This window comes from Thunnus maccoyii, chromosome 4 (genome assembly GCF_910596095.1).
Source record: "Thunnus maccoyii chromosome 4, fThuMac1.1, whole genome shotgun sequence".
NCBI classification, from domain to species: domain Eukaryota; kingdom Metazoa; phylum Chordata; class Actinopteri; order Scombriformes; family Scombridae; genus Thunnus; species Thunnus maccoyii.
This window is the reverse complement of record NC_056536.1, coordinates 33,800,622-33,827,153: the sequence shown is the minus strand read 5'-3', so window position 1 is coordinate 33,827,153 and position 26,532 is coordinate 33,800,622. Positions and strand designations below refer to the sequence as shown.

The 26,532-nt window shown below is 39.5% G+C and overlaps 1 protein-coding gene across 1 annotated transcript in view; it reads right to left on the bottom strand.

The window, feature by feature from the left end:
• itpr3 (inositol 1,4,5-trisphosphate receptor, type 3) overlaps positions 1 to 26,532 on the bottom strand; it is an 82,267-nt gene that overhangs the window by 44,970 nt on the left and 10,765 nt on the right. Inside the window, exons 2-15 of the mRNA XM_042409625.1 lie at positions 19,386 to 19,456; positions 14,745 to 14,866; positions 12,388 to 12,474; positions 9,921 to 10,079; positions 8,655 to 8,753; positions 8,444 to 8,527; positions 6,881 to 7,027; positions 6,679 to 6,774; positions 5,654 to 5,698; positions 3,451 to 3,593; positions 2,399 to 2,498; positions 1,722 to 1,882; positions 1,433 to 1,574; positions 1,147 to 1,311 (exon numbers count right to left, since the gene is read on the bottom strand). Coding sequence (XP_042265559.1) covers positions 1,147 to 1,311; positions 1,433 to 1,574; positions 1,722 to 1,882; positions 2,399 to 2,498; positions 3,451 to 3,593; positions 5,654 to 5,698; positions 6,679 to 6,774; positions 6,881 to 7,027; positions 8,444 to 8,527; positions 8,655 to 8,753; positions 9,921 to 10,079; positions 12,388 to 12,474; positions 14,745 to 14,866; positions 19,386 to 19,456 — 1,621 coding nt within the window. The remainder of the gene's footprint in view (positions 1 to 1,146; positions 1,312 to 1,432; positions 1,575 to 1,721; positions 1,883 to 2,398; positions 2,499 to 3,450; positions 3,594 to 5,653; positions 5,699 to 6,678; positions 6,775 to 6,880; positions 7,028 to 8,443; positions 8,528 to 8,654; positions 8,754 to 9,920; positions 10,080 to 12,387; positions 12,475 to 14,744; positions 14,867 to 19,385; positions 19,457 to 26,532) is intronic.

The following is a 26,532-nucleotide window of genomic DNA, read 5'->3' as shown; positions in this document are numbered from 1 at the left end:
CAATTCATTGTTGAATCATTTTTCAAACAAAATTGCTTAAAACTCTCTGGTTCCAGCCTCTTAAATGTGAGGATTTTTCTGTTTTTCTCTGTTTTATATCGTAATCTGAATATCTTCGTTTCAAACTGTTGGTTGGACAAAACAAGACAACAAGACATCCTCTGTGATGGACATCATTTCACAACTTCTTCACATTTCATACACTAACATATTAATTAAGAAAACAGACTAGTCCATAATGAAAATAATTGTTAGTTGCAGCACTATTTCAGATATTTTAAAGTAGACCTGAATCAAACAATCAAAGATAATTAGTGAGGGAAGAAGCTCCACTCCACCAACACCACTGTGAGTGTTTCTGTAGATCCAACAGCTCCAACCGAGTGAGACGTCTTCTCTCTAGAGGATCTCCTCACAGAGGTTTTAGGAGTCTCCAGTTAAACTCTCATTAATATCAGATCAATAATTTAATAATAATAGTTAATAGTTTTGAACCAGAACTGTCAGGATTTGGATCAATACTCATGAACGCAAATAATCTTTAATTTGACAAACTTACATTATTAATTTCTAGTTGACATTGTGGGTGTGTGTGATGTGCTACTGTGTGTAGCTTTGTATTTTGTTTTATGTGTTCTGTCTGTTTTTGTGTGTTATATGTTTTAATTGTGACCTGCCGAAGGGTCTGCAGATGAAAATTAGCTATAAGCTAACTCTGGTACAGTACATCAAATGGTAACATTTTTGTTTAACACTGTACACGGTCCCATTACATACATAAATTAAAAAAAAGTAGCTCAAGAAAGAAGGCTGCAGATTTTATTTTAATGTGTCAGATACATATTAAATCATCATTTTATATGTTTTGCTGATATGTAAATTAAAGGATCAGATCGGACTCTGTATCAGGAGATCCCCGATATTAAAGGACTCGGATCTGGACCAAAAAAACTTGATTGGGACATCCCTAATATTTACATAAATGACAAAAGTAATGGGCCTAGTATGGAACCCTGAGGGACACCATTCGATACACAGAGGAGGGAGGAGGAAGACGCAGCTAACTGGATGCATGTAGTTGGGAAAAGGAGGTCATCCTCATTATCACATTATCCTCCTCGTCCTACTTCTGCTCGTCATCCTCACCTGGTTCTTGCGGTAGTCCTCCTGGGAGTGTCTGAGGACTCGGTAGCAGAGTCTCAACATGTACTGGTAGGGAGAGTTTTTCTGGTCGGCCAGCTCCTCCAGACGCAGCAGAGGCCCCTCCCCTCCTCCCCGGTCCTTAAAGGGAGCCTTCAGGATGCCAAAGATCTGAAATCACAAACACAAAGCGTCATTTAGTTGGTAATCATTTAATTGTTTGTTGAACTTGAATTTCCTGTTTCTGCTCTGTGATGTATTTTTGGATCCCTGAGTAACAATTGTATCAAACCTGTTTGAGGATGTTCTGCTCTCTCATCAGTTTCTGTCTCTCTCGGTTGGCTTTGGTCATGGCGACGTCCAGGACCGGCTGACCGCTGTTGATGACGTCGGCCACAAAGAAGACCACGTCCTCCAGCAGCTTGATGGCAAACCTGAAAAACAAAAACCTCATTGAATATCTACTTCAAATGCTAATTTGTATTTTCATTTGAAATCGTGTTTATCTACATACAGTAAAACAGTGACAACAAACGTAGTTATTTTCATTGACATTAATACATTTTAGTCAAGTGTCGTACCGACGGTCGTTCTGGCTGATGAAGCCCTGGTTGAACTGGTCAACCACGGTGCTCAGCATGGCACTGGCATCGTTAGCAAAGTCCAGATCTCTGATCTCCATCACAGGAACCGAGACGATGGCGAACGCCTCCTTGTCCTCTTTGGTGGGACACGTTCCTAACTGCAGCCGGAGGAGACATAAAGGTTCATACACACCTCACACACATAGAGCTGCGACTTTTAGATGATTAATCAATTAGTCGATCAACAGAAAATTAACACATCAGACATCAGAAAGTTTCCAAAAATAGCAAATCTGTCAGACTGAATTTTGGGGAAATGTGGTCCCGGAGACACATTTAACTCAGAGGACAGATCACAGAGCGTCAATGAAGAGATGGAACAAGATGATACAGAATATTTATGTTCTGTATACTGTCAGACAGCGTGAAATAAGATTATTAATAACCTTAAATCTACTTTTGCAGATACATTTTTTGACTTTACTTCTGGTTTGGAGGCTAAAGTTCAGGTTTTTTTTTTTTCTTTACCTCCTTTCCTTTCTTCTTCCCTTCTTTACATCCTTTCTTTCTCCTTGTGTCATGTGTGTTCTTGTATCCCATTGTCATGTTTTTAGATTCACTTGTTTATGCAACAATGGCTGTTAACGTTTCCAGATTTAAATATTTAGACTGACCATGAGTCTGATGGGTCTCTCCTCGTCGATGTCGATGGGGACGTTGGTGCTCTGGATCCAGGTGTTGGTGCACAGATGTCTCAGACGAACGTACGAGTTCCTGAAAGACAGCCGGTTCAGTTTCTCTTCAGCTCTGTGGTGCTTTGCAGCTCGGTGAGGTAGGCATGAGGTCATATTTGTGTACAATACGGTTTATTCTGGGACTCCTGATATCACATTATGTATTAGTCAAATAAAAGTTCAAATATTGGCAAAGCAAGAACAAACATAGAGGGATCACTTGATAAATTCATCATTATGTTTGCTTGTCTGCTGCTATGAGTTTCTCTTTGAACAGAAATACTGTTTTCACTCACTAATTAATTCACATTTTCTACTTTGCCGTTCTTTTGATCGCTGTAAAGGTACCGTCGATCAAAGTCAACACTTCCTGCACAAATGTTTCATATTAAAAGCTTTTCGGCTATGTGCAGCATAATTCATGTTACCTGGGATTTTTTTCAATTTATTGTGTGATGTATTGTGTAATCCTAACCTGTTAAATTATTTTGTGCCGGTTGTTTTTATTCAATTTTGTGTCTTTTGTTCTTAAATTAAACCAAGTGGGTAGTTCTGGGTCTGAAGTGAAGTGAGGCCAGCGCAGACGTGCATTAAACCTGCATTCTGTGAACTATTTTGAACATATTTTAAATTTTGACAGTCTATCTTTGTTTGATCACTTCACTATAATGTCAACACGTTGTAATCAATTTTGTACCTACGTATATATTTTAAACCTTGTCCTTTGTCATGTTGGCAATTTTCCTGATGAAGACCAGGTAGAGTTGAAGAGTCGCCCATTTTTAGTCCCATAAAGTTTCGGGAGCTGTAATCCAATTTTTCTTTCACATTAAAAGTTTTACAGTGGCTAAAATTGACACAATTGCTGTCATTCTCTATAATCTGTTATTGTGAAACGTCCACAGGTAGTAAATATGATCTGCAGTGGTGTAAAGTACAAGTGTACAGTGTACACACAGTGTAAAGTACCGTGCAGTGGAGAGTGTTCCTACCGTGGTACGAACGAGTCGGTCTTCTGCAGCGTGGTCGGGTCCAGCTCGAACAGTGAGGCGATGTCATTCCCATGAGGCACTGCTACCAGCTTGTACTTGATCCTCTCACCGTGGGAGCGCTTGTTGCTACGACTACCATCCATCTGCAGAGAGGTCAGAGGTCAGGGTGAGTATGAGAGGGAGAAATTGCTTCCAAATTGACATTCATGACTTTTCTTGGACTCAGTCTATACAGACAAATCCAGCAACTGATTCACGTGTCACCACCAATCCTGTGATGTCAGAGTAGTAGTGGAGACATTACAACTGACAGTGAAAGCAGAGATGTTTGTGTTCATCACGGTAGACAGATGAAGGTCGTCTGTGGGAATGTGGGACTTCTTCAGTCTTAAAGCATGAATGTGAAACATGAACGTAGCTGTCGTCCGACCTCCACAAAGTGCTGTGTGGAGTCGCTCATTAAACCAGCAGGAATTACTTTCAATCATTAAACTCTCGATTTCTGTCATTGTGATTAGTAGACATGAATCATTTCATACAAATCTGAAACACACGACAACCAGAAAACGTAAGGCTTGCACCAAGCTAACAGAGATCAGCGGGGTGGCATCTTTAGCGGCCCCTCGTCGGTCGTTTGTCGGCAAGCTGCTCAGAATGAAAGATGATGGGAGGAGTTGCAACTTATAAGTTGCAACTTATAAGTTGCTTTGGATAAATCAAATCAAGCATTAGAGGACAGTGAGTCAGAAAGAGTCGTGGTACAAAGCCGTGGTAACTGACCAGGTACAAGTGCAATGAGAGAGAGTGCTGCACTGAGGGATAATTTTTGTTTCTTTTATATATATATTATTCAAATACGAAACAACTGGAAGTAGACAAGTGTATAAGAAGTAACAAGAAAGTGCAACCATCAACAAAGTGCTAAAAGGATAAAGAGGCTCAAGTGTTGAAGTGTTCATGGGAGTTTCTTGAATGCACCAAGAAACATGTTTATTCCGTAGTGTCAGTTTGTTGTTGTAACCCTAACCCCTAACCCTAATCCTAACCCTAACCCCTAACCCTAACCCTAACCCTAACCCTAACCCTAACCCCTAACCCTAACCCTAACCCTAACCCTAACCCTAACCCCTCACCCTAACCCTAACCCTAACCCTAACCCCTCACCCTAACCCTAACCCCTAACCCCTCACCCTAACCCTAACCCTAACCCTAACCCCTCACCCTAACCCTAACCCTAACCCCTAACCCTAACCCTAACCCCTAACCCTAACCCTAACCCCTCACCCTAACCCTAACCCTAACCCTAACCCCTCACCCTAACCCTAACCCCTCACCCTAACCCTAACCCCTAACCCCTCACCCTAACCCTAACCCCTCACCCTAACCCTAACCCTAACCCTAACCCCTCACCCTAACCCTAACCCTAACCCCTAACCCCTCACCCTAACCCTAACCCTAACTGATAAAAGGGACAGAAAACACATGTAGCTGTCTGTTCAACCTGGACCGGAGGACTCTCGATGTCAGCTGTGACCTGCAAGGAAAGGATCACCTGACCGACGAGAGTAGTTGAGCTAGCACTGCTGCTAGCGAGCTGATACAGTAAAACTACCAAAAAGCTTCTGCAGGGGTCACGTGACTGACAGAGACAGCTGAAAGGACGCTAGTTTTCTGTAGCTTTTATAGTTGTACAGTAAAAGAAGGTTAATGGCCGAGAAGCACAAAACACAACTGACTTTGGAAAATAAGTAAAACTGTCTAGAGAGGATTAGCTCGACTACCCTCATTGGTCATGTGATCCTCTCTTTGCAGGTTGTATCTGTCTGTCGAGACTCTCCCAAAACTGGAACATATTAAGTTGTTGATTACAATCTTAATGGCATTTGTTGACTATGTTTTTAATTTGTAAGCAGTTATACAGGATTTCCGTAACAGATTTATTGGCAAAAGTGCTTAAAAAAGTGAAATCCTTCACAAACATTACAGTGTTATATGCTGCTTTATGACTGAGGTAACACTGCAGTGATGGAGGCTTGTTTACTTCTGCCTACCAGCAGGATTCATCTATACAAACCACTTAATACTGAATTTCCAGAATGAAATTTGGATCTGACTGATCAATCAGCCTCCCCTGTAAAAGATACACAAACACTGGATGGCAGAATGCATCAGCCTTTTCTTTAAACTTCAGTGCTGCACTCACCGAGGCGGAGAGCTCTGCATTGTCTCCTCTGTAGCCGGGGTTCTCCTACCACAACAACAACAACAACAACAACAACATCAACATCAACAACAACATCAACAACAATTACCTCCTACTATATTTCTTAGATAGATTTCTTAGGGTTTCTTAGATCAGAGGATCATTCCTGTTTGTTACAACTTGAAGAATATAAAGTTATTATTACTGATAGAAATTATGGACAAAAATATGAAAATAAATTATAATAAACCAGAATGATCCTTTAATCAACAGTCTATTAAAATACATCCCATCCATTAATCTTAACTGTGGTGACACAAGAACATTTTAGTTTCATTCAGTTTAGATTTGGTGCCATGTTTCAGGATCACAGTTGGAGTAAATAATGATCAAGCTTTCACTGAATTTAAAGGAAGAGTCAACAGTCAGGAGCTCAAATGAACATTAAAGCTGTTTTTCTTGCTGTAATCATTCCTCCTGTTCATACTGACCATTAGAAGATCCCTTCATAATGACCTTACAATGGAAGTGATAGAGGACAAAATCCACAGTCCTCCTTCTGTGCAAAAAATGTATTTAAAAGTTTATCTGAAGCTAATATGAAGCTTCAGCGTCCAAATGAGTCAAATCAAGTAGATATCTTTCAACGTTACAGTCTTTTTAGTGCCAAAGTTCCTCTTTTTGTTACTATACTTCCACCTGCAGCTCAACAGGGAAACACTGTCCGAGGAAACACAAAGAGGGAATTTGATGCTAAAAAGACTGTAAATGTGTCAGATATCCACTTGATATGACTAACTCAGACTGCTGAAGCTGAATAGAAGCTTCACACAGACTTTTAAATGACTGTGTGGACACACTGGGGATTTTATCCTCCATCACTTCCAGTGAAAGCACATTTGAAGGATCTTTTAATATCCAGTATGAACAGGAGGAATGATTACAGCGAGGAAAACCTCTTTCACTAATCATATGACTGAAATAGTTTAAGTTTAAGTCAAGTTTACTGTGATTGCCATGGTTACCTCAGCCGCCAAGTAGTTGCCAGTGGCCAGGTGTTTGAAGCGATAGAGGCTGTTCCAGTGTCCCGCCCCTCCACGACACGGGTCATGATGGACAACCTGAAGGAACCAATCAGCACACAGAGAGGTCTTAATAATACTTCACAGCATCTGTGTTATGTGTGTGTGTGTGTGTGTGTGAGAGAGAGAGAGCGAGAGAGTGTACCTCGACCTCCCACAGGGCGTTGGAGCTGGTTGCCGAGGTCGCCGACTGTCTCAGCGTGGTTCGGAGGAAAACGTGGAGTTTGCTCTTGTATTCATCGCAGGTCAGAAACTTTTCCTGTTCAGCGTGAAACAAACGCACCACGTCGCCCTGAAAGACAGAAAATGTGAATTAATCCACTCCTGTTGTGTGAATATTAGGAGATAAACAGCTGGTGGTTCTAATTCTCCAGTCGGTACCATTAACCGTTGCAGAAGAAGAGGAAACAACGAGATGACGTCATTAAAAGAGCGACAGTCAAAGCTCAAACGACGGAAAACTTTTTCAACTGTTCCTCGTGGATTCTGTTTCATAAAATTCACACTAGACAATAACTGATCTGCACACTGTACTGAAATCTCCTGATATGTTATCAACTATGTTGAATATAAAACTTCCAATATGCCCAATGATGAGGACTCCACAGTCATCAAACAAAAATGTAACAACAATAGCAGCTGATTTAAAAAAACAGTGATTTTATCAGATTGTAAAGTGTGTGAACCAAACTGCTTTACAATAGAAAACTGGCTGCAGGAATATTTGAATATTTTGAATTTGGAAAATCTGACCGACCACTTAGTCGACTCTAATAATGATTCAGTTCTCTTGGATCAGGTTAAAATAGTTTATTAGCTCACATGTTGAAGTAATTTCATTAAATGTAATGTCATTTTAGTTCAACTACACAGCATATAGATAAATGTTGTGAGACGTGTATCCTTTTTTTTTTCTATATCTGATGTGTACATTTTCGTTCTAAATTGTCTCTTTATAAAAATGAATCAGTGTTAATTTTGTTAATGAAAACTATGACTAATTATGTTTGTCAATGACCTTTCTCTCCATGACTAAGACCGACGTCAGAAAACACCGACTGAGACTAAAATGTAGTTTAAAAAATCAAAACTTTAGCAAAAATCTCTGTTTATTTTTCATCGACAAAAAAAGAGGAGACAAAATATCGACTGTTTATATTCTTCATCGGATGGCTCGAGCAGCGACATATCAGGACGACATCTGCAGAAAGCAGGTTAACGTTGATAATGACAACAGGACTTAGAAGAAAGATACGAGCTGATCTTTGGGCCCATTTTCACCACAGTGAGGCTGAGAAAAAAAAAAAACCCACTGCTTTATCAGAAAGGAAAGGATGTGGCCATTAAACACCACAAAGCTAACGAGACACATTAAGGCTCACCACAAAGAAACTGATGCAGATTAACATCTTGGTGGTAACTCAGATGACAAAAAGACTGTTGGTTTTGACTGAACTAGAAGGACTGAAATGTTGAATTTAATCTGATAACTAAAAAACAATGAAATGTCAACAGATTTCATTTTCTAGAACGAAAACATGAACAAAAAAAAAACAAAAACAGGATGAGGCTGGCTAAAAATGATAAAACCTAACAAGGACATTTGATATAGGACTAAATAAAAAAAAAAATAGCTGACAATATTAACCCTCTAATGAATAAACTGTAAATAATAAATCTATAAATACATTTTATAGATTACACATACTCCTTTAAGGACTTCCTCTCTGTGGTCGCTGAACATCATGAACAGGTTGATCTTCCAGCTGGTGTTGCAGTTCACCGAGTTCACCTGCAGAGGGAGGAACACACACACACACACACACACACACACACACACACACACACACGGTCATTAGGATGAAAGGTCCGGTGTGTTTGGTCATGTTATGTGAGTTCCTGTCACCTCTCCGTCTCACCTCTTTGCAGCCCGGATGGTCGGTCAGCTCATAGTTTGAAGCGTGAAGCGGCTGACCTGCGTTCACCGGGTTCAGGATCACTTTATCACCGACCACCACCTGCAACAGTCAAAAGACTCAACATACTGCTGTAACTACTACTAGTCATAAAATCACTCTGAGCTGGATTTTTGTCTCCCCGACACATGTTTACATGATCTTAAAACTCCTGAAAAACAGGTTCAAATAGAGGAAAAAAGGTTTGAGTGTCATATTACACATCACTACTTTTATAAAAAAGCACACTGACAGTGGCTCTGCAGAGTCACATGAACACTTTTAAACTCTTAGCATGTGTGTGAACATGTGTACATACTAGCAGGAGCCGTGCTGTTGTTCTTACAGGAGTCACTATAGACCCTTTTGACAGCAGACGTGTCGAGTTGCCGAAGCAGGAAAGACACAGGTGAGATTAATAACATTGATCTCATGTAGGTGTGCCAGTTCCAGGCTACGTTCTTACAGTACAGTTAAAGCTATTGTGTTCGATGTGTTGTAAACTAGTAATAAAGTTTTCAAATTGATTCCAAAGGAGCTGAGAAGTCAATGCGAAGATAATAAAAATGTGCGTCAATAAAACAAAAAGGTGTGAATGAATGATAGTAATGATGGCTGTCTTCCATGTAGGTGAGCCGGCTGCAGGTACTGAGCATGCTCACTCATCCTTTTTATTATTTACAGCTGTGTTTTTTTTCCTGCTTTGGCAGCTCAAATTGTCTGCTGTGAAAAGGGTCTACAGCGACTCCTGTAAGAACCGTGCAACGGCCATTACAGTACTCTGTAACCATGGTAACTGTAAACAACAAAGACAGCCAAAAATGAGACTGAAATGTCTTTAGATTTAAATAAAACACTGCTTCCTGCTTTGGTTTTCTCTCGTCTCAAATACTGTAAATCTCTTTTATTTCTTGACTAACCAAACAATTAGTGGACGAGTTTTAAATCAAAGACATCTCACCGGCTGTTTTTCAAATGTTATTACTAGTTTACAACACCATGAATGTTTGAGCACCTCTGTTAAATGAACCAACGGTACAGACAGAAAGAAGCTTTTTGTTATGACGCACCGAAGCTGTGGTGGATCCTGAAATCTGACTGTTATACTGATATTTGTACGAACAAGCATAAAGTTTGTCATAAACGATTAGGATCTATCTTCGGATGATTGATCATGAGCAGAGTGAGTTTCTTTGTAAACCTGTCCTGTCAGTGTGTCAGCGTGTTTACATTGTCTCCGTTGGCGCGGAGCTTCCAGAACGGTTGGATGAAGTGCCAGGAGCCTTCGTTCCCCGTCCCGTCCAGAGTGACCCGCATGGCGTTCTTCTCCAACAGAGCCGGCAGACGCTTGTTCACCGTCAGGTACTTATTACTCTTCATGTGGAGCAACTGCAGAGAGATAATATGCTCGTTTATTTATACTTTTAATCAATATATATCTTCTTTTACAACAAGTCTTGTGTGTAGAACTCATCATTCATTGACCCCTCGTGTCCTCTGGACGGAGGCATCCTGGAGGAGACCGCTCCCATCAGGATAGAGATGTTTCATTATAGGATAAAATGCCCCCCAACAGCATAACAGAGCCACCAGACCCCCCCCCCCCCCCCCCCCCCCCCCCCACTGTAGGGGTCAAGCATCCAGACCTGGAACAGTTTTTCCTTTAATTTGTAACCCTTTAATTTTTTTTATTTGTTTGAATTAATTTACTTTTTTTCTGTCTCCTTGTCACAAAGTGTGTCCAAACTTTTGACTGATACTGTATATATACATATACATACATATACATACATATATATATATATATATATATATATATATATATATATATATATATATATATATAAACACCCTCGCGCGCTGCTCTCGTGTCACTTTTGATGTGGATTCTCACGTTGTTGGTTTTGATCTTTTCATGGGATTTGCAGATACTAAAAAATATTAAGAACAAAAACAACAGATCGATGTGATGTAACACTCTCCACACCTCAAACACACACACACACACACACACACACACACACACACACACACACACCTTTCTCCCACAGGAATCTTTATCTTTCCAACTGACTCAGTTTCGCTGAGGCAGGAACCACACCCTGCCTGTAAGTGAGTGAGTAAGTATGTGTGTGTGTGTGTGTGTGTGTGTGTGTGTGTGTGTTGGGATGACAGGTCTTCAGCCCTGAAGCGAGGTCAATATTGACATTAACAGATAGCAACACACTGATACACAGGTGGTAAGACAGTGTGTGTGTGTGTGTGTGTGTGTGTGTGTGTGTGTGTGTGTGTGTGTGTGTGTGTGTGTGTGTGTGTGTGTGTGTGTCAGACAGGTACAGTAAATGATCATACATATACCAGAACAGTCAAAGGGACACTTGTTGCCATGGTGAGGAGGTAGGGGGCGGGGCATGCGTCTGTATGTACAAATACTGACACTAAACTTCATACAGTATCTCTGTCAGCCTGCTGGGAGATGATGCACATTTGCAAATGTGAACTCCATTTATTGCAATAAAACTCAACCTGAGACAACTTGATCTCTGTTATTATTAAAGTTATGATCTTTAAATTTTCATAAAACCAAATCCTGCGTTTGATGCTATTTATGGGCGTAATTTTTTACAGTAGTTTTCATTGTTTGTGGCAGTCTGCCAAGCTGCTGCTGCACATGAAGACTTAAACCTGCATTAACTGATGTTTAGTTTTCATCAGGAACAAGCAGTGAACACAACACTGACATATTATCAGCTTTTAAGGTGACGTGTTGAACTTGTTAGCAAACAGTTGCTGAGTGCTGAGCAGGTAGTGAACACTCAAACTCACTATAAAGCTCCGTAAAGCCGAGAGAAGCTGCAGGTTCATCACTACGAGCCACAACCAACACATTACACACTGACACATCAGACATGTTCATATACAAATATCGATTATAGTCGCTTTCAGTTTTGTGGCTTGTGTTTTATTACTTACAGTATCCATACTGTCGGTGTTGTTGTGGCGTGTGCGTATGTTTTGATGTTTTAATGAACTGCCGGATGGGCCAAATACAATTTTCAGAGTTGTTTGACTGCACTTTATAAGGCTAACATGCTAACATCCATCAGACCCTCTGTCGCTCAGCTGTTTGTAGAGAATGAATATGGACTGAAAAAAAAACCTCCAGCAGTCACACAAAGGGCTGACAATTTATCATCATCATCATCATCATCATCATCATCATCACTGTCAGTGTCTTCAATCAAATGACAAATAACAGTAAACATTGCTTTGTTAACAGGAATGTCATATCACTGTTATTTACAATAGTCATAATCACCTTTTAAAAGTGTCTTTTGATTTCTTTTACTGCATTTGCTTTCTATTTTTAACACTGTCTCTCCTGCTGTCCTGTTGATGTTGTTGTTGTTGTTGTTGTTTATAACTTCTTTTTTCCATTTCATTTATCTGTGTAAAATGACTTTGAGTGCCTTTTAAAAGCAGTAACTGAGCCAATCAATCACCTCCACACGTCCTGGTTTTCTGATGTAACTGTAGTTTCCTGTTAAGCTGATCTGTCTTATCTTCAGTGCTGGACTGCGACAGTCCTGAGTATCAGATCAGTCTTATCTGACACAGATTCAAGTTTAACCTTGCATATCACCTATCGTATATATACATATATATCATTGTACTACTGTTGAAACAAGTCATTTACCTGTATGACAGTTCCATATTTGACAACGTCTCCGTGGACTTTCTTGTTTTCCGTCTCATTCTGCTTCTGCTCCAGGTTGGCCGCATGCTGCAAGACACACACGACATCGGGGGTCAGATGTACTAATAATGTATACACACACACAAAAAAACATGCATACACTACACATAAACTAGTATTTATAAAAACAGAATGTGTGGTGAGACAGTGAGCACCTCACACAAACCTCAGACCAGCAGACGTGTGTTGTTGTAGAGCGTGATATGATGAGGTGGAGAAGGAAACTAAATTATTAAATGTTGTTTTTTAACTTTATTTAAATATTAATGTCAATAACATAAAACACTATTGATCTTTGGTCTTTGCTCGTTACATTTTGAGGTGGTTCTCTGAGTAAAAACAACACAGGATCCATTGGGATGGTAATTTATTATTTTTTTTCAATCTGATTAAACCTTGTTTGGGTTGTTAACCATCTGCACGTTGACACAACGATCTGTAAAATGCCAATCAAAGCCACATTTATATACGACATTCAGCACCACCAGATGTCAGCAAACAACTATTTGCTATGTAAATATATAACGGAGTAATGGCGTCCCGAGCAGAGAATGAAGTCACACTCCCTCTGGGTGTGTTGTAATCCGAGCTTCTCTGTTCTTTCCTTTGATAGTTGCTCTGGCCATGCGTGCATGTTAGTGCATGTGAGCGTGCATGTTAGTGCACGTGAGTCCCTCCGTGTCCTCCAGGTCTGTTTCCAACATGGCGACCGCGTTACAAAGTTTCTCAAATCGCAGATATATTTCCGAAAACATGTGAGGCAGAAACAGGCGACGCAGTAACAGAATCTTGATCCATATTTGATCAGCGCTGTCTAGTTTGACAGTTTGATCTGAGTTTTGTGAGCTATCGGTTCAGGGACCGCTTTCTTATCGATTTTTTTTTCAACTTTATCGAGTAAATGATGCGCACATCTGTTTTGGTCTGAAATGCTAGTGGTAGTGAGACATCTGGGCTGAATGTCGTTTATTGCAACTTCAATACTGAATCACTTTTATAATTCTTTTGATTGACAGATGAGGAATCATTTTATTTCTTCGTTAATGTTATTTTTTTTATTATCTATAACTGTAGGACACCTTGTAACATCAGTTTCAATATGAACAGTACCAACTGATCATTGATTACATTTCTGATGCTGTAAATAGCCGTATAGCCATGCGTCATGGTTGCACATAATGACAGCTGTTCTGGCGGTGCAGCACAATCATTGGAACTGCACTTCTTCTCTCCTGTTTGTTTCATGGACAAATGTAAAAGGTGGAGCAGGCAGCATGTTGATAAGAAAACAGCTGGTTAAGGGCGTCTCTACGTCCATTAACAGATAACTGTGGGGTGGAATAGAGTGCTGCAGGAAGGAGTCCTTGCCTGAAGTAAGGTGTGTGGTTAACGCAAGCTTAAGAGATTTTCATGTTTTGTTCTATGACATAAAATACATCAGTAAAAACCCCACTCGTGAATTTTGAGGCTTTTTGGTGTCTTAAAAAAGGCTGTTGCTAACAAGTGTGGCTAAACAGAGGTTGTTGGGGACACTAAACGTCTTTATGCTGAACATGGAAACTCATCTACTCACCTGTCCACCTTTACAGCCTCTAGCTGTGTTTATACTCTTGCAAACTATTCTAACTCAAACTTTCTAACTTGTGGATTTATCAGTTTATAGTATTTTTGTTTGAAACTTAGCGGTGGTGACATTGAAATCATGTGACCGTGGTGTAGTTCATTTATAGCCCTTAATGTTTTTTACTTCTGGTGATTGCATTTACGCTTCAAAAATTGCTGAACAAAATGTGTAAGTATGATAAACTTTTGTTTGCCACAGAGTTTATTTTCTGCAATAATCCAAAATCCAATGGAAAAAACCTATTGGATTTTTGTCGAGGGAACCAGCACTCTATTTAGACTTGTGTACATGCATTCAGTGTGTGAAGAGTTTTCTGCGTCTGGCTCCTGTGAGTAAAACCTCTCATCATACTCCAAAAGATACCATGAACAGCAAAGTTAAGGCACAATTATCAGAAGTGGTAGTAATAGAATGAAATCTTCTTGTTCTTTGTCTTCACCAAAGTCTCATGTTTTAGATGGAAGAAAAAAAATACACCTTCCAACGAGTCCAAGTCCTAAATCTACTGTCAACTAAACCCCAAAGGAGGATTTTTCGCTTTTGATGGAGCTAGGCTAGCAGCTTCCCCCTGCTTCCAGTCTTTGTGCTAAGCTAAGCTAAACACCTCATGGACCTACGTCATACACACAAAAACTTTGAAAAGTTTTTGTGTGTATATACATTTATAAGTTACCTGTAGTTTTTGTAGCAGAACCACATCAGCGATTTTGTCCTTCTCATGTTTGGCTTGTTTGGCTTTCCAGAACTGTTTCTGAGCCGAGTACCGACTCATGGGGCACACCTTAAACAGGCAGTCTGAATGAAGACAGAACAAAACAAGACAGAAAAAGACATTTGAACACAGAACAATTCAGTGTGTCATCACAAAACGAGCAACAAACTGATCTCACGAGATTATTTTCTGTTCTATTATTTATATTCTATACTTCCATTTATTCCTCAGGGTCTATTCGCTGTGCTGTGATTGTGTTGGAGTGATTAGTTCCAGAGTTATGATTGGTCAGTGGACTGAGCAGCCGAAGCTAATTGGCTGTTTTGGCTGAAATGATCAAACCGGTGAAGCGTCTGACATTAAGCCTATCCGTGAGTGTGTGTGTGTCTGTTTCATCAAGCAAAAATTTACAGCTCCAACACCACCAAATATGGTCTTCCTGTTCTCTGTGTCAGCTGATTAACCAGCAGGATAAAGATGCAATGAAACGGACACTTAAACTTACTGGAAAAGTCTTTGATAGGGATCTCATCAAACACAAGCAGCACTAGGAACATCAAATCTAACCAAAGCCAAAAATGTTCATGTAATCCGGGCCTTCTGCCCCTCCTGGCAAATCAAACAACTTTTCACTTTGTTACAGTTTTCCATCGATTTACAGCCAGACTTCATGAGTCTCACCCAGCCTCCCAAAACACACCAGCACTGTGACGCCAAACTGACATAGTGGCCAAACTGTGTAACTGCAACTTCTGAGTCCATCACATGATGCAGATCTGCCCAAAAAGCATTTTTCCCCACAAACAATCACTGGACAAGGGGCGGCTGTAAAACAGTGAATAAATGTTTCTGAGTCACATGACTCGTTTTATTATCAGAATTTGATCCATTCGGTCCGATAACATTTGTCTAGACAGTCTAGATGAGCCACATAATTGAATTATTTCATTCCCAGTCAAGTGAGCGGAGAGCAAACAGGTCAGCTTCAGCCAGCAGAAGTCTCTACTGAGCATGCTCTATGGCAGGGCCACATCAGCATAATCGCTGCCCTCAAAGGGACAGATGTAACTTTTAAATGTAACTAAATGTAATGTAAAATAAATGTAACTACTCCTTAATGTTAAATAACTCTGAATGTGTTACTTATTCAAGTTACAAATATTATATATATATTTGCATAGATGTAAAAAAAATATGTTTGCTTGTTGCTTTGTAATTATAACATAAATCTTTTTAATTTGTCAGGTTATGAAACTCACATGACTCCATCAATCAACCATCAAACTAGCCAAGAGAATAAAGAAAAATAACATCAAACACAAGTTATGACATTAACTTTCTTCAAAACTTTTTTGTCATAGTTGAGAGGGGCAGAATATTTTTTGGCATCCTCAGCTACGTGTTTGGTAGATCGTTCTCTGTGACCACAGACGCCGCCTCATAACACAAAAGACAAACCGGTTTTTCTCCTTGAAGCACAAACATATATTCTCCTTCCTGTCTTTCTTGAAACTGTCTTCCGTCTGCATCAGTTTTTCTCTTTCTGGACATTTTGGGCTCATGATTTATATTTCTCAATTCCACTAGTCTAGTGGCGGGATACCGTCACGTCATGGGTAACATAATCGGAATGCATTGTGGGAAATGTAGTTTTCTGTCAATGCCTGCTTTTGACTTTTTAATTTTTTTTTACAATCAGACCTTTTTCTCTCGCGGGCCACATAAAATGACGTGGCGGGCCACATTTGGCCTGCGGGCCTTGAGTTTGACACATATGCTCTATGGGCCCAAAAACAAACATGGCGGACTATTTTGGTGTTATGCGCCACTGAGCAACTTTGAATGAACAGGCGCCATCTTTGAACACAGTATCCAGTTGTCCTTAATACATAGCTCAAAACAACACCAGCCCAGTATTGGTGCTATATTGACCCAAACTGGGTCAAATTTGACCCAGCGATTTTTAGTGTGTAATCATTGCTAGCTAGCCAGTCAGCTTTAATCCCAGTAAGTTAGTTATAAACTCTTTCACTTTATAACAAAAACCCCTGTAGAAGGGTCTCAAACATGCACTTGATGGATATAATAACGCTATAAGGCTGAAGCTAAAGCTAACAGGCCCCAGGTCAAAAAAGTCTTTATCTACACGAAATGATGATCCATGTAGAAGATGGAAAGATGGACATAAAGGAACATCACTGTTTCTGTATTGCAGTGTAGAGATAGTAAGTCTAGTACTATATAGTTTCTATACTGTCAAAAAACATACTGTAGTTGGACAAGCTGCACAAATATAATATTTTTGTTTTATCTGTATTTTCAAACGTTAATTGTATTGTTTTTTTATTGTGTAAAGCACTTTGTGTTACATTGTATTTGTATGAAAAGTGCCATACAAATAAAGTCTGAATGATTGATTGATTGATTGATACAAAAAGAATTTTGACTTGCTGGTGGCGCAACAGGAAAAGTCAGGAGATCACCAGTCATCCTGTGGGCACCACTGATGTCTGTACTGTATAACATTTCATAACAATCCATCTGATAGCAGCGGAGATATTTTAGTATGGACCAAAGAAGTGCAAGTACTTGTTGATATAAAATATAGATTCTTTGATTAATTCAGCTAAAACATGATGTAACAGGGTGAGTGTCGGGAGAGAGAGAGTCGGGAAATTCAGAAATACAGATAAGGCTGGAGTGAAAGGATAAAAGAGAAAAGACAAAGAGAAAGGAAGGTGGTAAATATTGACTCTCCCCCAGCAGATCCTGTGTGTTACAGGACATTAATGTGTGTGTGTGTGTGTGTGTGTGCAAAGTAAACATCATTTGCCTGTGTGTAATCACTCTGTATTGAGCTGTAAGGACTAAATGGACACTAAAGTTTAAAGTAATCTTGACTGAGGGAAATGAGCTTTGAACATGTATACACACGCAAACACTGATGATGTTAAAATAGTGTAAATAGAATTCAGGTTTTTTGCTCCTTGATTCTTTTCTACTCGAGTTCTCGTGTTTCCTTTCAAACACAATGATGAAAAACTGTAAATATGTTAACGTAGATGATGGAAGTAAGATTTATATTGTAGTGTCTGATTAAAAAATGTGAAAAAATATAACAGCGAAGGAGTCATAATCAGAGTGGTAACTGTAGAGTTTATAGGCATCATCTTTTTCTGTCAAAGGCTCTCAATCATTGAAAACTTTACTAAAACAACAGTCAGGAGCCCAAATGAACATTAAAGCTGTGTTTCTTGCTGTAATCATTCCTCCTGTTCATACTGACCATTAGAAGATCCCTTCATAATGACCTTACAATGGAAGTGATGGAGGACAAAATCCACAGTCCTCCTTCTGTGCAAAAAATGTATTTCAAAGTTTATCTGAAGCTAATATGAAGCTTCAGCGTCCAAATGAGTCAAATCAAGTAGATATCTTTCAACGTTACAGTCTTTTTAGTGCCAAAGTTCCTCTTTTTGTTACTATACTTCCACCTGCAGCTCAACAGGGAAACACTGTCCGAGGAAACACAAAGAGGGAATTTGATGCTAAAAAGACTGTAAATGTGTCAGATATCCACTTGATATGACTAACTCAGACTAACTCATATAAGCTTCACAGAGACTTTTAATCAGAGCAGGTTGAGAGAGGAAGCAGAGTCGCCTGAAACTCTCTGGATTTAAAGTTCGAGCCGTCACTGTGATCTACTTCTAAACTGGTTCAACTGCTCACACAGCACAGAGCAGATGGTGCAACATGCTGCTTTATATATATATATATATATATATATATGTGTGTGTGTGTGTGTATGTGGGAGACCTCCAGCCAGTGAAAAATGTCTCTGATGACTGGAGCTGGACTCATATCACACACATACAGTATTATTTATATTTCATACTCCAGATTCTCTTCAGTCTAATCAGGTCAAATGACCGATAGATACAATTGGTAGATAAATGTGATAAAACAGCAAAAGTATCAAAATGTGTATTTTTCTCATTAGAGTTTTTGACTAGTATTATGGCCACTGTCTGAGATTCATAGTAGTCAGAAGATTACGAGAAAAAAAAGGTGTAATTTTTAGAATAAAATTGCAATTTTTGAGTAAAAAAAAGATCACAATTTGAAAAAAGTCTGAATATTTTGTGAAAAAGGTGTAATTTTTTAGAAAAAAAGTTGTAACATTCTGAAAAAAGTTGGAATATTTCGTGATCAAGATGCTTCACAGATGACTGACGAGCCGAAAAATTAGCAAATGTAATAAAATAAAATAGATTTTAAAAAAATACAATAATAATTAAATAAATATAAATAAAAAGTAGATAAAAAAAACAAGGTCAAATAGAATCGATGAGGTAAAAAACATAATAATAACATTTTAAAAATGGGCCTCAAGTTCTCTTAAAACACACTTTTATTTGTTAGACTCGTTAGATCACCAAAGTCTTAACAAGCTGACATAAGACTCGACAGGAGTAGGAGAGAAAAAAATGAATGAACTGATAACATAATAAACATACAATTCAGTAGAAAAGTGAATTTAGTTTTCGTTCACAGACTTTAAATTTGACTTCGGGATGAAACAAACACTCTCCGTCCTACCTCTGAACTTTTTTGGAGGATTCTCCAAATCTCCAGCAGCCGGTTCGACCACGCAGCGGTCATCTACCAACCTGCAGACAAACAAACAGAAGAGATGTCAGAAACACGTCAGTAGGAGGGAGGAGGAGGAAGAGGGGCAACGATGAAGATCAAGAGTAGGGCTGTAATAAACAATGATTTTTAATAGTCAATTAAGCTGCCTGGAAGGAAATCCATCTACAAACTGGAGGTTGGATTTGAACAATAATCAGCAGTGCTTGCAGACAATGTGTTAAAACATGCAGAAACAGCGGTACGGGTATGGTCCTTTAAAGGAGGACAGGAAACAACATGCTGCAGTCTGCGGTAACTCCTCTTCTGTTTTAAGTCACTTTTTCTCACCTTGATGGTTTGAAAGTTCAGACTGAAGCTGCGTGAGAACAAAAAGACTGTGAACAGCAGCTCTGGCCACAGCCAATCAGAGCGGTCCACTTGTCAGCTGCAACTGATGATACACAGCTCTGTTAGTACTGAAATTAATTTCAACAAATCTCATGCTTGGAGCCAAACTACTAGTACTAACAAGTATCTATCCAAAGCCTGATATATCTTATTTAGGGTTGTAACTAATGATTATTTGAAAATATGAAAAATGTTGATCAGTGTTTCCCAAAGTCCAAGATGACGTCCTCAAATGTCTTGTTTTGTCCACTGTATTGTAGAATGACGAAGTCGACGTAAGAAAGGAGGTCATCAACAACAAATCTGACTTTAACATGAGATCACTGTTCCAGGGCTGCTAAGTCTCACATATTGACCATGAGACTCACGCAATCAACACTTTTCACACGCTCTCTCACGCTCACACAGTGAAAAACAATTTCATAACTGATAACGTTGCGGCGCGAAAAGAGGCGCACAGACAGACAAGACGGAGCAGCAGCGAATTATTCAAACCATCAGGAGGAAAGCCAGAAATATACACAAATCTTTTACACTGTATTGTATTCATATGCATGCTGCTCTGTAATCTAAGAGTAGTTACTATGGTTAACAGGTGGCTGTTTCTTGACTTAATCCGAGAGCTTAGCTGGTGTAGAAATGCAGGAGGACTCCAAGACTGGCCGGCCTATTATGTATCTTTCCAGGTTTGCTCCCCCATTTTAAAACATAACCAGGCTCCCATGGTGAGGAGCATAGACATTTCTTATCCTACGTTTTGAAGAAAATGATGTGAAATATCTGGAGTGTATGTCAAAAATGCTGCCAAATAAACACAAATTAACAAAAAGAAAAAGTCTTGTGAAAAAGGAGTTTGTTTATAAGGCCAGAGACCAATAATGCTCATTTTATTATGAACAAGATAAGTACTACTAAAATACACCCAGATGCCCCCCCCCATCCCCCCAACCCCCCACCCACAACCCCAACCCCACCCCCACCCCAGGAACAAATCTCACTCCAAGCTGAAGTCAGAAGTTGGCAGCCCCGCTGTTGACTTCCTGTTTCCAACCACGAGTCAACACTGTTTTTTTACCACGATCGTCCCCTAACCTCAATCACACGGCTGTTACTGTAAACATGACGACGCAGGCTCACAAGGATTCTGAGCACGTTGTTGTTTCCCGTCTACATTCTTATTTAACTCAGAGTACGGACATTAGTCGATTAATTGATTAGTTGCCAACTATTAAATTAATCGCCAAGTATTTTGATAATCAATTCATTGTTTTGAGTCATTTTTAAAAGACAAAAATTTCCAAATTGTTTGATTCCAGCTTCTTAAATGTGAATATTTTCTGGTTTCTTTAGTCCTCTATGACAGTACTTTGAGAGATAGTGATTGATATGTTTCATGAGTTTATGGATCAAACAAATAATCGATTAATCCAGAAAATACACCTAATGGAGAGAGCGCCAAAATAAACTGTTTCAGCTTTACAGAAAGAGTCATGAGCCCGTCTGAGAGAAAACACAGTGAACAGACGCTGGTCAGGAGACAGAGCAGAGCTTTGACTCTTTCTAACCAAATACAGCTCCCTAAGTTAGCTCTCGCTCCCTCTTTGGGTGATTTTTTAGTAAATATGACTATTTAAGGTCCCGGCAGCGATACCTGACCAGACAGAGCAGGAATCTGTGTGTGTGTGTGTGTGTGTGTGTGGTCATTAGAGTAAATCTCTCTTACATCAGTGTTTAGGAAACAGAGGGGCTCTTTAGAGACGGATAGACAGAGGCCTCTGGTAGTCTGACACACACACACACACACACACACACACACACACACACACACACCTGTTAAATGTTAAATCTCTCTTTTCATGCAGTGAGCAGACAGACTGCAGTCAGAAGGATTACCTGTCCATTCATACACACATTAACTACATTCAGCTCTATGTCTGTTCAGGAGGCCGGGCGTGTGTGTGTGTGTGTGTGTGTGTGTGTGTGTGTGTGTGTGTGTGTGTGTGTGTGTGTTCCTCCTCCAGCTGTTTTTTTTTGTTTTGTTTTTTTTTGGTCTGAACCAAAAGGTGAAGAGTTGACGAGACAATCTACAAGACTTTTCTTGTCGGTATACTGCAGGAGGTACCGTTTCACCATCTCGTTCTGACCTGGATGAACGTGGATCTACATGTCGACTGAGCTGTATTGTTGCTTTGTGGTTCAGTCAGGGGTCACGCAGGTCAGTGAAAACCACAGCTTGTAAACAAATCAGGTGTGTGCAAGTGACTGTGTTAAGCTCCGACATCCTGTATTTTTAGGATCATCTGCCAAACATGCTGCTTAATGAGTTCTTTATCAAAAAATATCATGATAACTGAAGCCAAAGACAAACAATGAGCAAAAAATGACTCATGTGGTTGTTTCTTATGTTTTTTTCTGTTCATTTTGTTGTTCTGGTTCAGGTGAGGTAGGATTATTAAAAAGATGTATTAAATATCAGGATATTAAAGATTATTAAACAGCCCCGACAGAGACAGGATTTAAGACTTCCTGTTGACTTTTTGGCCTTTAGAAGTTCTTTTTTTTTTATTTATGAGTTTGTCTCCATCTTGTTTGTCTTTTTTTTGTTTTCGTGGGTCCGTGTTTTGTTATGCGGGTGATGCCACACACACACTATCTATAGTTTCACACCGTTCCAACAAACTCTGCTGCAGTGCACCAGCAAAGGCAGAGAAGAAGAAGAAGACTGCACACTAGTAAACAAAATACTTATAGTAATAATTAGTTTTGCAAATGTTTTACGAGGAAGGAAACGCATTCAACGCATCTGTCAGATCACAATGATATAACTCACTTTTCTCTGTTTGGTTGAACATAAATACACAATAAATATATAATAAAGCTTATTTTATTCTGTTAGAAAGGGGGGGGGGGCTCATATTCTGCCCCTCACTTTTCTAATGGATCACATAAAAAATTCTTTCTTCTTCACTTTCCCAAAACGTCCTAACAACCAAAAAACATCCAAAACATTCTCACTTTACAAATATGCCGAAGATTCTGTAAAATAATGTTTATTCAGCGTTTAAACGTCTCTGAAGGCCTGAAAACAGACTAAAGACACTCGAAGCTCATTGACTTCATTGACCATCATGTAAATAAACACATGAAACATCAGGACAATGAGACAAACATGTAAAACAGCATTTATATAATATTAATCAGCTTGATGTTGAATTAATAAACGATATGACAAATCCTCACATTTGAGAAGCTGCAGCCAGCAAATCTTTCCTTTAGAAAATGATTTTTACTTTTCATAAATGTCTCTATTCTCCTTTGTTTTTCTGTCTTCACTTCTTTCTGTTCAGCGGTTCTTATTCCTGCTTTTCCTCCCCGCCTCTCTTCCCGTCTTTGTTTCTTTAAAATGTCAATTATTTTCAAAAACGCGTTCCTCGCTGTTCTTCCTGTCTCCTCTTTTATTTTTCTTAACTGTTTTCATCTCTTTTCTTCACATCTTCTCTTCTAAAAGTCTTTACAAAAAACGTCCTAAATTCCCAACACTCTCTCTTTCCTTCCTCTCCTGTTCCTTTCTTTTTCCAGTTCAACCATATTCCTACTTTTCTTCCCCTCTTCTCTTACCATTTTTCTTTCTTTCTTTTTTTCTGCATGTCCTTTCTGTCCTGAATGAATTTTTATTTTCCATAAATGTCCCCGAAATTCCAAAAAATATCTTCACTTTCTCTTCTAGTCTCCCTTTTTTTCTGTCTTCACTTCTTTCAGTTCAACTTTATTACTACTTTTCCTCCTTCCCATCAAATTAGTTCCCGTCTCCTGTGTTTTTCTTTTCTTAATCACTTTCTTCTCTTTAAGCGTTCTTTCTTTTTTCATTAGTCCACAATTCCCAAAAACGTCTTCCCTTTTCCCCCTTTTCTTCTTGTCTCCTGTTTGATTTGTTTTCTTTTTTTATCCTTCTTCATTCTTCTCTTCGGTCTGTTTCTTTAAGTGTCATCCAAAGTGTTCCTCACTTCTTTATTCTTCTCTCTGTTTGTTTTCCTCTTCTATCCCAGTCTTTCTGCACTTTTTCTTTCTTTCTTTCTTTCTACTTTACAAAGTCTGATTTTCAGTGTCTGACCACCCACGGAGCCCCGCCGTCGCTATGACAACAACCAATCAGCTCTTTTGTCTACCTGCCAGGTGTGTCCCAGGTGTGTTAATGTGCACACACACACACACACACACACACACACACACACACACACTCAGGCATGTTGATTCAGTGACTAACATGTTTTGGACAGCTGACCTGTTTCTCATCAACTCCATTAAACTGATTCACAGAAATCACATCACAGGACGAATCAGTGGACAGTTTATTAAACACTGTTTTATCTTCTGTATTTCCTTCTTTATTCATCTATGCGTGTAAAGTCTTTATTCCCATCTTCCTTTCATTCTTGACTTCCTTCTCTCTGTCGGATCAGCTGATACCAGGTGTAAACGCGGTCTTGGTGTAATCTTGGACTTTTAACAAATCAAATCAATTACAAAGTCTGAATTCTAGCAGCTTAAAAACAGCAAGAATCAGAGGATTGATAGAAGTGAATCGATGCTTTCATCTCCAGAAGATTATTATATTAGATTACTGTACTGGTCTGTTCTTCCCAACAAAGACTAAGACACCTGAACGCATCACAGCATTTGTCAGTCTGTCTCTGCACTGGAGAGAAGAGTTTAAAGTGCTGCTGCTTGTTTATAAAAGTCTGTGATCTGTGATGGATATTTTCACTATCTCCTGATGTTTAATAGACAAATTATTCATTGAGAAAATAATCATTAGTCACAGCCACGTTTCTTCTAAACAAAAAGGTTTCTGCTCTTAAATCTGCATCTTAATGTTTTAATGAATTATATAAAGCACCTTGAGTTGCGCTTGTTCTTTCACTGACCTACTTCTCGTCTTCTTCACTTCTTTGTCTTTTATCTGTTTTACTTTGTTCTCATCTTTCCATCTTTTCTTTCTTCCCATCACAGTTTAACTCCATTCTTTCTTTCTTCCATTTTTTCCTAAGTCTCTTATTCAATCAACCTGAATTTTGCACCAAACTGCCCTCCAGTTTCCATGACGGGGAGGGAAGATAATTAATTGTGCACCGAGCCAGCCAATCATCAATTTATCATCATTTAAGTCTGATGATATTCTCTGTAGTTACGACACTGAGCGCTCTGCATGTCCCTGCCTGTCGCTGTCACGTGACTCAACTCTCATTTTTCTCTCTGAAGGCTGTTTTCCTCTCACGCCTGGGACCCACAGCCTGCGTGAACCTCAGCAGTGCGTCGCTGAACTGCTGCGTCTCGCACGCTTGCAGCGTTCACACAACAGACAGCTGCTGCTGCTGCGGCTCCATCTCTCCACATAGAGTTTGGCTTTGATAATGGCAATCAATAATAGCATGTTTCATATAATTTAACTATAAATTTCATTTATATTTAGTTTAGTCAGAAAAAGATTAATAAAAATAAATAAATAATATGTGAGGTGACGGGCATGGTGGCGTCTGGTTGGGGATACTACAGGACGGAGTTTTTTTTATTCATTATATTAATCATTTCACCAGTTAAACCCCCTGCTGTCACCACTCCATGTGAGGCTGACCCGCAGTGGTGACACTTCACGACATCGAAACTACAGTGCAAGGTGTGATGTTGCTGGTGTGATGTCGCGCGGGGTCACACGGGCCGTGTGGCTGCTCTAATCTGTGAACACGGGCGCCGAAATGAAAAAGCGAGAGGTTCCGCGACGCACACGCACTTCTCACGCAGGCCGTGTGTCCCAGGCATCAGACTCTTACTGTCTCACTGCGTCTTGTTGGTGAAACAGAAACAACAAAATGTAAAATACGGTTTGTTGTTTTCATCCTGTTCTGCCTCTCTTCCTCTCTCTTGTGCAGGAAAAACAGATTTGAATATGGATTTGAGTATTTGAATAAGCACAGGTGTTTTCCTTCATTCCGTCAGCAGGAAAGCTCCAGACTGAACCTGCAGGAAGAGACGTGAAGCAGAGCTGCTTCACGTTTCTGAGAAGAATCTCTTGTGTTTTTGCTAAATGTTTTGGCAAAGACGCTGACGGTTTTCCAGCCGTTTTAATTTTAATGACAATCAACTTCCAAACTCAAAAAATCTGAAGCTGGATTAGTCGATTAATCGATTGACAGGAAAAATAATCATCAACGATTTTAAAAGTCTTTCTGCTCTGATACATCAGACAGGTGTTTGCATCTGAAGGGATCAGATCCACAGACACCTTCTCAACTTCAACAAGTTGACCTCTGACCTCAGGAAGTCAGAGTTTGAATCCTGTTTGTGTTGACGCAGCAGAATTTGACTGTAGGGAAACCAGCAGGTTCACCCTCCCTCTCTCTCTCCCTGTAGGCATCAGGGTCTCTCACCCGACAGCAGGAACTCCTATTCAAATGTCCGTCTCTCTTTCTCCGGTCAGCAGTTTACTCCAAATGAAAATAAACCGTGAGAGCGAGATGCATAAAACTCTGCATAGATTCACAATTTAATTCATTTAAACTTTGTGTGTAGGCACAAAGACAGAGATATGCAGAGGCATTATTCTTAACAGATCTGACATCTGTGAATGCACATGATTCTGTTTTATAAATCTCTATAAATGACTGAGGTGCATGTTGGACGCCTCATGTCCACATCAGCCAGAAACATA